The sequence below is a fragment of the Pelodiscus sinensis genome, chromosome 1 (assembly GCF_049634645.1).
Source record: "Pelodiscus sinensis isolate JC-2024 chromosome 1, ASM4963464v1, whole genome shotgun sequence".
NCBI lineage: Eukaryota > Metazoa > Chordata > Testudines > Trionychidae > Pelodiscus > Pelodiscus sinensis.
In genome coordinates this window covers 286,730,341-286,745,453 of record NC_134711.1, presented here as the reverse complement: position 1 = coordinate 286,745,453, position 15,113 = coordinate 286,730,341, and the positions used below count along the sequence as shown (strand labels likewise).

At 39.1% G+C, this 15,113-nt stretch overlaps 1 protein-coding gene across 1 annotated transcript in view; it reads left to right on the top strand.

The window, feature by feature from the left end:
• Nucleotides 1-13,306, top strand: part of NUFIP1 (nuclear FMR1 interacting protein 1) — a 29,206-nt gene extending 15,900 nt beyond the window's left edge. Inside the window, exons 7-10 of the mRNA XM_006124407.4 lie at nt 2,465-2,685; nt 4,177-4,311; nt 6,450-6,691; nt 10,012-13,306. Of these exons, the coding sequence (XP_006124469.2) occupies nt 2,465-2,685; nt 4,177-4,311; nt 6,450-6,691; nt 10,012-10,347 (934 nt within the window). The 3' untranslated portion in view covers nt 10,348-13,306. The remainder of the gene's footprint in view (nt 1-2,464; nt 2,686-4,176; nt 4,312-6,449; nt 6,692-10,011) is intronic.
• The last annotated feature ends 1,807 nt before the right edge of the window (nt 13,307-15,113 follow it).

The window sequence follows — 15,113 nt, the reverse complement described above, 5'->3', positions numbered from 1 at the left end:
TTCCTTCCTCTTTGTGAGTCTCTCTTTCAGCTGTGGGGAAGTTGTCTTGAGCCCTGAAATTATCCACATTGATTTGCTTACCCAAGTGCAAATAGATCCTATAGATGGGCTGCACAAATGCAAAGTAGGGGTGAAAAATCCTGTTTAATTGGTTAGCCAATTAAATGGGGCGAGTGGAGGATTGTCCCTCCCAGCTGGGCTTGAGCAGTCCCCTTGCCCGTTGTGGCAGGCCAGTTTGCCCCTTCTTGCAGAGTGCTTGGGCTAAGCCTGCCACAGAGGGGGCTGCTCAAGCTGGGCTGGAGCACCCCCACTATTCCTCCCCTCATCTGCAGCAGGCACCATGGGGCTTCTCCAGCCCCCACTAGTTAACTATAACCAGTAAGCCTCACCTGTTAAGGGTGAGTCTTACCAGTTAACTGGTTAAATATTCACATCTCTAATGCAATATGGAGCTTATACCCATGTAATCTAATTTGATAATGTCCACTATTGCAAATATCATTGTAGATGATGGTTCAGAAGTTACTCTTGTCACTTTCTCTGGTAACATCTTCGATTGCCTTTACACATGTCTCCTGGCCCATAGCAAAGCCTCTTGTTTTTAAAGGAATAAGATGAGATTCTCCTTATGTGAATGTATCTCTAATTTTAGGGCTACCCTTTACAAGTGTTTGATTCTCGGTACTAGTTGTGAATTTCAAGTACTGAATGTGTGAAAGAGTGGCACTTCAAATAATAGTCAGTGGTATTCAATCATTTTTGTTATAACACGTAGCTTCACTAGTGAGCTGTGATAGATCAGTAGCACTTAGCAGTCTTTCTGCGATTACACTTAAATCTTCTGGTTGGAGGCATGATCAAAAAAATGGCCTTAGCTATTTCCTATTTGTTCTCACTCTGTGACCTCTCTTATCCTGGCTTTCTTAAAAAGTTTCTTTCCAAACTGTTAGCACTATACATTGAATCTGCTGTCCAAAAATCTGCAATCTCTAATATGAATATCAACAACACTAGAACTGGTGCTTAAACTTTCAAATTTACTGATGTGACATACAGAAAGAATTCAGCTTGCTCGCTGAAAGTTTTCCTATTGAGGAAAATAGCTAAGTAAGATTTTTAAAAAGCAGTTGATACTTAATTCTTCTATAACACTCCTGAATTCTGGCCCTTTGAAGTGCTTTACAAATGTTAATTCTCACCATCCTTATGAAGGGCCATTTCACCTATCACTTTAAATGCAGCTCTCTGCAGGCTGAAATGTAACTTCTGGTTAATACTGCACAATAATGTTGTAATTCTGAACAAGAAGTGAAGAATAAATTTTTACTAATAGAACCAGCTGGTGAAGAGAGAATGCAGTTTCCAAATTGGAATTTGACTAGAATATCCAATTTTGATTCTTGAGAAGTGCCCTGGATTTTTAGTGACCATAACTGGTCAGGACCTTGGTTTTATGTCTTGGTGTTAAAAGACAGCACCTCCAGCATCAAAGCATCCCTTAAACTGTGCAACATTAATTAAGTATTGCTCTTAGGAACCATTGATTAAGTATTGCTGGCAGGCTCTTAATACATTTAAAAAGCAGAGTTGCAGCATCTGGGACTGGGTATGGGTTGGGAATCAGCTAAATCCCAGCTCATGCCCGATCCCTCTACTTCCCTGCGAAGATGGTGCTGGGGGGGAACTGGCTTTTAAGCCAGCTCCCGCCAGCTCCTGCTCCCTCCCTCTTGCTACCTCTGTTAGCGGCAGCAAGGATGGTGGCGGGGGTAAACAACTAGTTGATGAACTAGTCAACTATCCTGATAAGCAAAAGCTTGATAAGTGATTAGTTGACTATATCCCTAGTTATATGCTGGTCTGATGCATCTAAGGCTTTAGTATTCTGCACAATGCTGTAGCTATGTATGCTAAAACTAAGGCGTAATGGATGTGTGCTAATGACAGATATTGTCCTTTCTATTTTTCTACCTTTGATGGCCTTATTTGTCTGAATAAAGAGAATGTCGACTTTGTAATGTGAAAGGGAGAATCTAGGAATCTTTCCAACCATGGTGTTGGAGATCAATTAACTTTCTTAGTTCATAATTTGTCCTATCTCCATGAATGTGTGTGTTTCTCCATTTCTCTGTCTCACTTTCTTTCTAGTCTTCTTATCATGTTTGTGTCCAGCCTAGCTTTCTCCTCCTTCCATTATGTCAAGTAAAGCATTTGAAGATAGCTGTTCTAGTCATCTACATGTCCCGACTAATATGCTGAAATTGGTGAATTAAAGTATTGAAGCAGGGCAGACGCAGTGTAAGACAGGGAAAGTTGAAAAATGTTGCACGGACAGCAAAATATTCTTCTAATCTCTTGGCTGCCTTAGGGCACAGAGTTTGTTTTAAAAAGGGGGTGTTAACCTTGATTAGTTTCATTTACTTTGTGTGCTTTTGTTTGTGTAAATTTTACATTTTCTTTTCTCCAGCAAAATGATAGGAATGTGGAAAGCTCCACAAGATGAAGAGACTTCTGGGCAACATGGAAGGCAGAAGAAGAAGCGTCCATTCTGGAAGAAGTTTAAGAAAAATGATGGAAGTAGTGCATCTTCGCTGAAAGCTCAAACTGCAGCCAGTGGACCAGTTGCAGATGCACAGACCTGTATGAAGGATGTCGACCCACTTGGCATTCTGGCAGATAGCGACGCTGGTAAGATAAGGGAAGGAGCTTGGAGAAATCCTTTACTTCAGTGGGAAAAAGTTAGGTAACAGCTTTTTAATAGCACTGGTGATTTGATAAGAGCTTGTCTTTCAAAGACTTTACACTTGGTTTAGAGGATGCCATTGGTGAGTGTGTTATACTTGACAACTCTTCTGTCTGCCCCTCAAAATGTTATTGGGACTTTTCTTGCATGATGGTCAAGGCAATTCAAAGGTCAGTAGGTCATAAATTTGTTGCTGCCATCTCTGGCTGTAGGACTTTTGTACAGTATTACAGCTCCACAATAAATAGATTAAAGGGACAGTGTTAAATTTGACCTGGAATTAACTTTGATTTTAAAAACAAAGATTTAGTAACATTTTCATCAAAAAAAGCTTTTTTTTTTTTTTAAATCCCTCTTATTGAAACCAAATTCTGCAATATTGAGAACTTAAAAGTGAAACTGATTTCATGATCTGAAATGTAAAAAGTATAATACACATAGTGGCAAAGTGCATTTTGCAAATTTTCATTTTAATAATCAGTATAGGGTTTGAGCACTAAATTTTTTTTTATAAATCCTGATTTCAGGTAATGTTTCTTTTAATTCTTGTAATTGAACCAGACTTGCACAAAAAGTTTCAACAGATACCTTTCTAATTCCTAATAGAGGGGTTGAATTTCTTTCTTCCTCCCCCCCCCCCCCCCCCCCCCCCGCCCTCCAAATTTCCATGTAGGTTCACAGTAAAAGCACTGAAATGTATTGTATTCAAATGCTGGCATTTAACCATAAGGAATCTGTGATATCTCCAAAGGATGTGGTGTCATGGTAATATAGCCTTTTGCATCTGTGATTTGAATTGTTTACTTTGGGATGCTTTTAGTAGAGTTTTCCTACTGCCCAACTGCAGCTATTCATAAGTCATTGATCCCTTTAGCTCCCTAGCATTCTATGTTATCATGAACAACTTTGATTATAAGATCTTAAATCAGTAAAGCGGCATCCATATAGATGGTATTGTAAGTAGCCGTGTTCTCAGAGATCTCATTGCCATCATCTTTTTGATTTGAATGTCTCATAAAGTGGTTTCATGATCTCAAAATTTCTTCACCTTTTGGAAGGTGTAAATTTAAATATAACTCTTCCCCCTGTAAAAGATGAATTTCTGGATATACTTATCACCCAACTACATCCAGAAAACTAAAGTTTTTCTATTTACAATTAATAGCAAAACCTGTAATTAAATTCACTGTGTGAAGATGGAGCTAACTCCTTATTCAGAGAAGTCACACTATTTTTTCCCTTGGGGTCTTTGTCAGGGCTATAAATCCAGTGTTTAGACCGCTCCTGCTGCCTTTTCTGGAAAGAAGAAAATATCAGGCAATGGGGTTGAATAACCTCGTCCAGTATCAGATACATATTCTCTGAGAGAAGATCTAGTAACAAAGCTGGCTGTCGATATATAGGAGTGGTGAAAAGTCTTTGTTCTCTCTTCACAGAGTCGGACAAAGATGGAGCAACTGTGGAGGATGGGCAGTCGGGGGTGACTGTCATTCCAAAGCAGGTAACCTCTGCCCTGAGTTTACTGGTGGCCAACTATGGCAGCGCATCAGATACCGAGAGCGAGCCAGAGGGTGAGTTGCGGCCTAACAAGCTTTTTTTCTTGTCTTGTGAATATCAAAGGAATCCACTGTATACCAGAAAAGGCCATTTCATCTCTGTGTAAAGGGCAGTCTGAGAAGGAAGGTGGCATGTGATGTGGGCACTTGCTCTCTCTTGCCCCTCTTTCTTTTCCCCCTCCTTCCCTGTTGTCCTATCTATATTCTCGCCTTCACTTATGAATATGTAAATGTGAAGCTTTTTATGTTCTCAGATTTATTCTTAAATCTAACAGACATTAATGGCTTTACTTCTAGGATAGTCATCTTGGTTTCTGGCACCTCAGGTTGCTGGTGGAGTATTTGAGAGCAGCCGTAGCTCTTCGCTTTGGCTTATTAGGAGATGAGGGAGTACATGTGTTACAGGTAGCATATGTTGTATGTCAAGGAGGAAGGTTTTCTGCTGTTAGGCTTGGAGTTCTGTCTGCTTTCAGTGTACTTCATATGAACATAGTCACAAATGGAGGATGATGAAGGTAACAGGATGAATGGAAATGATGGAAGGGTAGGGAAAACCTAGCAGACTTCATTAAGCCTACCCTGAGAGCAATTGTTTCTCCCTGGAAGAAAGACCACTCATTATTTATGTCACAGTAGCACCCACAATGTACCATTTGTACACTCAGGAGTCAGAGTGAGAACATCAGAAGTGTCTACCAGATCAGTCCTGTGATTGAGTTCATCAACTGTCTATTAATAATCTTTTTTTTTTAAATACTATATTCCAGAGTTTCCTCCAAAGGTGACAGGTTCACAGTGTTGTGTTTTTCTTATTTTGCCTCTTCTCTCCATCCCCAAAAGATTATATGCTCTGTCCTACCCCTTTGGACTGATATAAATGTGGGGATAAGTGCTTTTTTGGGGATAGGATGTATAATTTTTGGAAAAAATGTACTTGAGGGGGAAAACAGCCTTAGAATTCTTATCCTAAAATTGTGTTGGGTGAAGAGGGCCAGGAAGATGCTGTCATTCACCCCATGAGCTAATCTCCAAGCGACTAGCAATTTCCACATAGGGAAGCTACCACTAGAGATTCTTATAGTGCTTGAAGATTGAGTACACATTCTTATATGTGGAGATCATGCCTTACATGGTCCTCATTACAATACTATCTGAGCACATCACAGTCTTTAATATAGTTATCTTCATAGCACCCTGCCGAGAAAGTTCTGTCACCACCCATTTTGCATACAGGCAACTGAAACACGGAGACTGAGTAACTTGCCCAAGGTAATCAAGGAAGCCTGTGGCAGAGCAGGGAATTGTTTGGATTTTGCAAGTCTCAGGATATACCTAACCTTAAGGCTATTTTTCTTGTCCGTGTATTTCACTCCAGACTGGGTTATAAAATGGAAGCAGAGTGCTCTAATGCAGGCCTGGGCAAAATGCAGCCCGGGGCGGGATCTGGTCCGCCTAACACTTTGATCCGGCCTGCGGACTGCATCTGTTCACTTTCTATTTATCTCCCGATATCCATGATACTGAATTTCCAGGCAGTGGCTCAGGCAGCAGGATCCTATTAAAATGGCTCCTGGCTCCCGATCACGGCACCTTTTAAATAGCGGTAGCAATCCCAGGCGGCTGCCAGGCAACATGGTAGCAGCAGGGCTGGGAGCCGGGAACCATGAGCCCTTTGCTGTGTATTTAATTCAAAACCTCTGGCCCACACAACTCTTGGTGGGGAGGGGCTAGTCCTCAGCCCTGTCCCTTCCATCCCAGGTCCTTCCCCTTCCAGGGGTGGAGCCAGCCTGTGACCACATACCAAAATTCATTAAGTGGCCCCCCTGTAAAAATTATTGCCCACCCCTGCTCTAATATATAGCGCATGGGACTGATTGCAAGGCAGAGGGACCTGAATTCTGTCCCAGAGTCTCACTGCTGATTCTTTGTTACTGGGCAAGTCACTTAAGTTTGGCGGGCTTGTTTTCTCATATGGGAATGGTGATAAGATTTCCTCCTCTGTGGAATTCCTTGATCATTAGAGCAGGGCATGCTACTCCCAGTAGTAACTAGGTGAGCCGTCAGCTTTGACAGATGATTGTTATTGAGATTGTTAGGACTTTGAGAGTTTACAGCTTTGTTCTTGTTCGGTTTATTTTGTTTTTGTTTTTTAGAAATTCCTGCCAAAGTTGTAACAACAGCTCTCAAGGAAAATCAGACTGTCCTCCGAGATATCCCTCCGGCTTCAAATATCCCTCAAAGGCCAAATAGCGTAAACCGCAAGGAACCTGCAGAATTTACAAGTGCAACATTAGTGAACTCAAATACGAACACAGGGAATTGTAGAGGCTCTAACAGATGGAGGAAGAAGTCGCTCCCTGTACTGCCCAAACGTCGCCCAACGCTGTTGGAAATGGTAAAGGACTTTTCTCTCTCAAATAATGGTCGCCTACCACAGAGGGGTCTGTCTTTAACTATGCGTGAATCATATTGCTGTATAAATATGTCTAAATCAGCTCTTTTAATATGGTGACTGGATGAAATTCAGTTCAGCAGAAATGTAGCACAAATATGTAAACAGATGACTCCATGGTACTGTTCGGATAGTGGCTTGCTTTGGCAAGCCAGAATTGAAAACTTAGTCACATAGGGTATATTCACACAGCAGCATTATTTTGGAATAACGTCAGTTATTCTGAAATAACAAAGAGCATGCCTATACAGTGATAGAAATGTAGCCGTGTTAGTCTGGGGTAGTTGAAGCAAAATGCAGGACAATGTAGCACTTTAAAGACTAACAAGATGGTTTATTAGATGATGAGCTTTCGTGGGCCAGACCCACTTCCTCAGATCAAATAGTGGAAGAAAGTATGGTTGTGACTACTTTCTTCCACTATTTGATCTGAGGAAGTGGGTCTGGCCCACGAAAGCTCATCATCTAATAAACCATCTTGTTAGTCTTTAAAGTGCTACATTGTCCTGCATTTTGCTTCACATGCCTATACAGTAACTCGTTATTTCAAAATAATGTCAAGCTGGAGGACTTCTTACTCCAACTCCTGTAACCCTCATTTTATGAGGAGTAAGGGAAGTCGGCGAAAGAATGCTCTTCCTCCAACTCCCTGCTGTGTGGCTAGCACCTAAAGCCGAATTAAGCTATTTCAACTTTAACTACACAGTTAACATAGCTGAAGTTGCATGGCTTATTTGACGTTAGCCCTGCTGTGTAGACGTACTCATAATTAGGAAGCTACATTGGGGGCATTTTTTTCTGTAAACAAGAGCCGCATTCTAAATCTTGCTTGCTTTTATGTGGTCCAGCACTTATTCTGAGTCTCCTCTTCTTTTCTCCTGTAGTCCTCTTCATGTGAGGCCCCATGTTGAGGGAGGGTGTGATTATATTGTGTCTGGCTGAGACAGACTAGATGGTGATCTTGTGCCCCATCAGCACCTGTTTCCTATCAGCTAGAATAGCTACCAGGCCTCCCATGCAACTCTCTTCTGTCCTTCTTCCCCATCCTCTCCCACATACACAAGTCTCTGCTATGTAGAAATATAACTTTCAGTGGCTCACAAATTGACCTGAATAACCACTAGTGTTCTGAAGATTTAGGTGAAACCTCCCTGGCCAAAGCAATGAGTCTTCATATTGTGATTTTTTTTTTTTTTTTTTTCCTAGCTGAAGACAGGTATAGATTACTCTGACCAACTACACTTAAGCCGGGCGGGAAGTGAAACCTGTCTTCATCCAACACAGTTGCCTTTTATATTTTTGGCAGATTCAGCTGTGAGCGAACTGTCATTTCATAAAGCTTAAGGCCAGGAGAGACCATTATATCATCTAGTCTGTCTTCCTGTGTATCAAATTATTAAATTGTTGTGTGCCAGAGACTGAGAGAAGTAGGAAAGACTGAGGTGCCACCAATGTCCAAGGCCTCAGTAACGGCAGGAAATAGATTGTGAGAGATGTGCAGATGGTTCTTAGAGGCAATCATGCTGCACACAAAGCTTGGGGGTTAAGAAAACAAAACCTTGGTTCCTTTCAAGCAGTACTGAAATCAGAAGTGTAGCAATGTTGAGGAGGGAACCAATCTATAAAGCAACTTGAGGGATCAGACCAGTAAAAACTGAAAAAAGACTTGGCTACTAATGTGAAGTCCTACAGCCAGAGAGAGGGAATAAACTGCATAGATACGATATGTGGGCTGGGGATCTTAGTTGTCTGGAACAGATGTTTAATTGTAAAGCACATTTATTTTTGTCTTCTCACTTTCATATTGTCCTAACGTTACTTGTTCATACATCCATCACTATGGCTATAGCAGGAAAAGTGTAGATTTAGAGTGGGCATTTGTGATGGAATCTTTCCAGAAGAGGATTGTCATTGTGGAAAGTGGTCTATGCGGTGAAAATGCTGAGAAACCAAGTCAGGAAGCCTGTAGAAAACCTATCCACCTCCCTTCCTCCCCCCAAGGGATTTTCTTGTTGAAAGAAAATGCTTTGTGAGGGAAAATGCTTTTTAAAAAAAAGCAGAGCAGGTAGTAGTACTGCAGAGCTTTCTGTTGGCATTCATTAAATCACCTTCCGTATTTCCAAGATGTTTAGCATAGTCCCATGTATGAAAATGAAGGTTTAGTTACATGTTGTATACTGTAGTATACAGACTGACCGAGAATAACAAAACGTGTACGTCATATTTCATCAAATATTTGTCAGTACATACAGAAGAATAAAAAGATGTGGTGTATCCAGTTGTTCATGATTTGAATATAATGTGTTCAAGGATGTGCATCACATCTGCTTGTTCCTGCTACTTGTGAATTCTGCAACTACAGTAACAAAAATGTTGTTACACTGTCCCCACACTGTGTGTTCAATATATTGAGTATAGCACGTTTCACTAGCTGAACTGTCTTCGGTCATACCAAAAATGTTAGATATTGGTAAATATCAAAGAAGTGTAACTAGTTCATCTTATGGACTAAGTGCCTGCAATTCTTTAAAAAAGCTATTCTCAATAAGCAGATTCCCTTCTAAATGGCTACTTTGCTGGAAATAAATTTTAACAAAAAACTGCTTCCCATCACATATTTACTTTCCAAGTTCAGCTGAGTGCAACTTTTTACAACTGGTTTCTTATAAATAAGATCGTTACAGGTTTAACTTCCTACTTTATATTCCCAGCTTACTGAAAATCTATTTACTCCTAGTGTTCACAACACTAAAAACATGCTACAGTCTTCAAACTGTTGTAAATATTAGGCTAACTTTCTCTAAGCATTAGTAGGAATTCAAAGAAAATAATGTCTTGAGCAGTCTACTGAAGAAGCTTTGCGTGTTTTTTTTTTTTTTTTAATGAAAACTAGGGGGCTGTGGCTCCTCCCTCAGTGCACTCCCCAACACCCCTCTCTTGGGGGTCACTTGTAACTGTGTCACTGTTACAAGCCTGGCAGAATCCTTGGAAAGTAATCCCAGTTTACAGATGAGTCTATGACTTTGCCAGCGCTCCCTGTAAATTGGTGCTAGTACTGAGATTGAGTTCAGTACTTTGATCCAATCTACAGTAATAGGTTTGTTTCTCCTGCCTCTTGGGTTCCAGGTCTTGCGTGCAAACCTATTACATAATTTAAATAAGTTTGCACATTTAATTAACTACGCCATCATATCTTGTTTAGTTTGTATCTGTTACTGACGAGAAGACAGAACCTGCATCACTTTCTCTTTTTTTTCTTCTAGTTATTAGCCCAGGACATACGGCATGAAAGGAATGTGATTCTGCAGTGTGTTCGATACATCATCCGAAATGACATGTTTGGACTTCACTTAAAAACAGAGCCAGCAGCTGAAACTGAGAGTGGATCAGCTTCTAGAGCTGCAGCGGAGTTTTTGACAGACAGACTTGATGGATCTAATGTTTCTTGTAGCTCTGACCTTCAATTAGCGGAAGAAGAACAGGATGCATTATTTATAGATCCAAGTGAAAAAGCAGCCGTAGGTCAGGCATCACAGGTGATTCACTATGTAGATGAGGAGACATGGGAAACACCAGCAAATCAATGTGAAGACATTTGATGTTTGCTATGGTATGTCTGTGTCATGAAAGGTGAACCAAAGGCTCAGCTTTTGTACTTCACTCAAATATTTTTTGAAAGACAGTAGAATAGAAAAAAAAATAAATCCTATATTTTGTATTTTAACCATTAAAACCACATTTCTGAACCCTGCCGAAAGTGACCCTTTCCTTGTGAAAACTGTATCAATTTCAGGTGGCTCTTTCCCTTGCTACTTGAAAAGCTTGTTAGTGGAGCATAGTTGCATCTTTTTTCAGAAGCCATATTTCTTTGCTCCTGGTTTTGAATTGCCAGTGTTTAAACACACAATATGCCAGTGTTTAAAACCACCATCAGATAATGATGCTGTTGGTAATTTGCTTTGATGAGCAATTTTCACTGGTGAGTTAGTAGGCCCCTGAATGTTTTTTGAAATAAATGTTTAATACATCTCATAGCTGTTCTTGGTTTAAAATATAAAATGTAATCGAAGTAGGTTTGGCTCTAAAACTTAAACACTGAAATCTATCACTAGTAAATAAACCAATTCAGCAAAGAGAATGGAAGCACAGTGAAGGTGGTGGTGGCTTTAGATAGTGAATTAAGTAGAAAATAGAAAGTTGTTTGAAATTCTTCTTTAAGTGACAAACCAAGAGCTACTGCTACCTTTATTCATCCTTTAATAGTGGCCTGTGACTTTAGACATAGCTTTATCTCAAGCCTTAAATTCTGTAACTGGTCATTGATCACCTGAAGCTGCTCTTGAGATGAATCCATATTGCCTGTAGGAATGAGTGCTTTGTTTTACTCTGTATTTAAATAATTATACATAATTTATAATTTTGGAGTTAAGGAAACTTTCTAAGATAAGTTTCTGTTAATTTCCCCTAATTAGTATAAAATTAAGATTATTAACTTTCTCTAACCTGTTTTTCTGATTCATTTTTAAAATGCTAGTTACGCATCTGTGGACATCCTTGGAATTATGCTATTAACATCACTCATGGAAAAGATTAATTCATCTCCATGGTGCCTGATGTTGTAAATCTCAGGCAAGCTTTTTATGAGCTTTAAAGTTGCATTAGTTGAGAATTTAAAAATAAGTTCACCACCTTTTGATGAAATTCTGTATACATTTATAAATAGTTCTCCATATTCAGTATTTTATCCACAATTCTATTGTAGGTTCAGTTTCTAAATTAAATTACCTTCTCAGGAAATGCATTTATTTTTTTCTTTGCTTTACTAATTCTGTTACTAGTACACCCCTCCATGTAACCTGCAAAATTCTAAGAACTATAGAGTGGTGGGAGGTTTTTGAGGGGGGAAAGGGAATGTTTGTTTTTTGTTTGTTTTGTGCATTCTCCATTAGTTGTATGTATTAAGTTCTTGTTGAGTTTTTAATAACACTTGTCAGCTCTGTGGAAATTCATCTTGCTCATGTAATACAGGAGGTAGGAAATAGCTGAAAATACCATCTTCACTGGTCTAATAATAATATACAGTGTATACTATGTTTGTAAGATATTGTGTACATTTATGGAATTATATAAATATTGGTGGTGTAAGAGGGTGGTGAGGCCTAGGAATGTGTATATGTAATAGACTAATACAGCAATCATAAACTTATGTTTGTGCTTGCATGCCAGATGACTCATGTTTCCCATGGTGGTCCCACATACCATCGTTCATTTTATTACCATGAGAGTGTTTTTTAAACAGTTTTTTGCTGTGAAAAATCAACAGCAGAAATTTAGCTAAGGAGATTGGAACTTTTACAAAACTTGGCTTCTGGGTGCACTTATATTCTTTCTGAGTGTGTGTATGGAGAGGGGTGTCCAATCAATAGTTGCATCAGTGCAGAAAACAAAAATGAACAAGTTAGGATTACTATACAACTGTCCTTTTTTTTTTTTTTTTTTTTTTGGGTAACTAATGCACCACTTAAGGACTTGTATTGAAGCTGATTAGCATAACTCCTTTTGTAGCACCTGACCCAGCCTGAGGAAGGCTTGCATCTCCGTTCCCAGACCTAAGAAAATTAAACTTCTACAAAACATAGCTCCATTAGAAGTTTTTATATTTTCCATATTGTGGTGGAGTTAAGGACCATTCCAGGAAAGACTTCTAACATAGAAGGGCTACATGTCTTAAGTCAGTCATTCATTTTGCTTTTCTAGTGTTTGTACTGCATATATTGAAAGATGCCTCTGTGCTTTGGGAGTGAAACTGTTTCTGCTTAATCTAAGGGGAGACCTATGCAGGTTGCATTAATCCAGAAATAGCAGCTTTGGTCCATGTACAGAAAACCTGAAGCTGTACATCAATAAGGAGTTTCACCTGACATTCCAGAATTAGATTTCTAATACTTTTATCTAGCCTTCACATTGGAATGTTAATGCTGTGGTTTCCTGTCTTGCTTACCTTGAGCAGCTACAGTTTTGCTTCTGCTGCTTTGCTTTTTTGTTTTTGTATCGGAGTACAACTGGGTTCCCCACTCCCACCCCTTCCATTAAGTTTCCATTCTCTGGCTATGTAAGAAACAACTATTTACATTTTGAATCTTCAGCAGTTGGTTTCTTTATTATGCTATGCATGACCTTTGATTTTTCTCATTATTGATTTTTGGTTGGATTATAGGAGGACTGTTTAAAAAATGGTGTTTCAGCCTTTGAGACTTGCTTTGGATAAAAATACTCAACATTTCACAATTTTTTTTTCCTTTCAGCTTTGGTAACCTAGCTACAGAAGCTGTAATTATGGGTATCCGATGTAAATTATTTACCCTTCTTTTAAAATTCCATGTCTCACTTATTAATCCAGGAAAACTGAAGTCCGTTTTTATACCTGCCTAAACCTAAGTCAAAGTTGTGAATGGTGATGTGACTTAAATAACCCTCTTTATGTTTGAACAATGCTTCTCATTTATGGAATGTCTTAAGGGAATAAAGAAACGAATTTTGTGGCCTTGTATTACTGAACTGTAAGCATCTCCTTGTGATTGTGTTTACATTAAAGTTCTTGCAGCGGATCTGTACTTAAATTGTAGCAATTCTACAGTTGCAGACTTCAGAATTTAAAAATAGGACAAAAATGGTGCAGAACTAAAATGTTCTGGTATAATTCAGACACTTGGACTTAAAAACAGGCATCAGCTGACCCCACCTAAAAAGATGTATGCCAAGATCTTTTCATCACCACTGCGTTGCCGATCCTCGATGTATGCATGCTTGTCATTGTTCACTATCTAAACCCCATTGTACACAAGCTGTCCATAGAATTACAGTTAGACTTCTATGAACAAAAAAAGTAGGTCTTGTAATCCAATTTTTTTTAAAAACAGTGTAGAATATGTTGGTGGTTCATCCTGTTACACATGTAGAAACCCAGCCTTCAGTGAGTCTTACACAGACAACTAATAACAGTACAGTGTTTAAGTGGGCAACCTAGGATGAGCTGCATTGACTACTATTAGCTGAAGTGTGACTGTCATTTATTTTTAAAGATAGATATTTATTAGGGTAGAAGAATATTTTGTAGTTCTCTGCAAGTTCCAGTTCCTCTTGAAATATTTAGAACAGCATAAAGAAAAAACAGAGGGTGTCCCAGGACTCCATCAGTACCCAAGCAAATCTAAAACCAGGTATTGCAATTGATGTTGTAGAGCTGGAGAAAAGCTAACACTAAAGAAAGAAGATATTAGTAAGAAGCTACATGTTTAAAATTCCATATCTGCCTGCGTTTGAAAGGGAAATCAGCAGGATCCAAACTCTGAGTCAGAGTTGTGTTGATTACCAATTTTTTGGCTTTATATGATCTTGAGCTATTGATTTAACCTTGCAGCTGCAGTTTCCCCATCTGTAAATGAAGGAGAATACTTAATTGCCCTTCTAATTTTGAGAGAGATGGATGAAAAGCACCTACGTGTTAAGCATTGTTCCTTGGCAGGGCACTGGGGCTACTGAACCAGAGTGCTATCAGTTTTCAATATTCCTTTATTGATACAATCTAGAAAATTTAACTTTTAAATGTTACCTCATATCCCTGCTTTCTTTGCTTGGGTGATTTGCCCCTTTCCAACTGCTGCTCCTGTCCCTAAATGGATTCTTCAGACAGAGCCTCTTGTCTGTAATTGATAAGATGTCATGATTCTTGGCAGAGTACAATTTTTCCATCTTGTCTCTATTGTACATACTATATAGACTTTTATACAGTCTCTCTATATGGGTTCCTGTTATTTAAAACAAATGCCAGCACAGTGAAATAAAACTAACCTCCAGAAGAATGTGACACACTGAAATATTTAAGACCTTCCAAAGCACACTAGTAGGGTTTTAAAATGTTTATTACAGATTAACAGGAAAAACTGTTTCTATGGGGACTGATTTAATTTGTAAAGGTCTGAACTAAGGACTCCTCACTGAAAATGGAGATGAAATAATCGAAAGAAAAGCATGCAATATCAAAGAAAAGAAAAATAAAGTAAGATGAATGTGCAGCCTACAACCCCGTTCGCCACAGAGTCTTTTGGAAATGTGCTTCCACTTGAAAAGATGTACTGTATAATTACTTGGTATGTGCACAGTTGTGATTGTGTATGCAAGTTGAATATGAAGGTAACCTGTCAGTGCTGACTTTAATTGGCCATATGTGGTACTGTGCATGCAAACAATGCCAACTATGCTCCCTCTAATTTTTTCCTTTTATGTGCAGAATAAATTATGTGCACCAAAGCATGTGTGGATGTGCACCATCAATAGAAACACATGGTGGTGGCTGCGAGCGCTC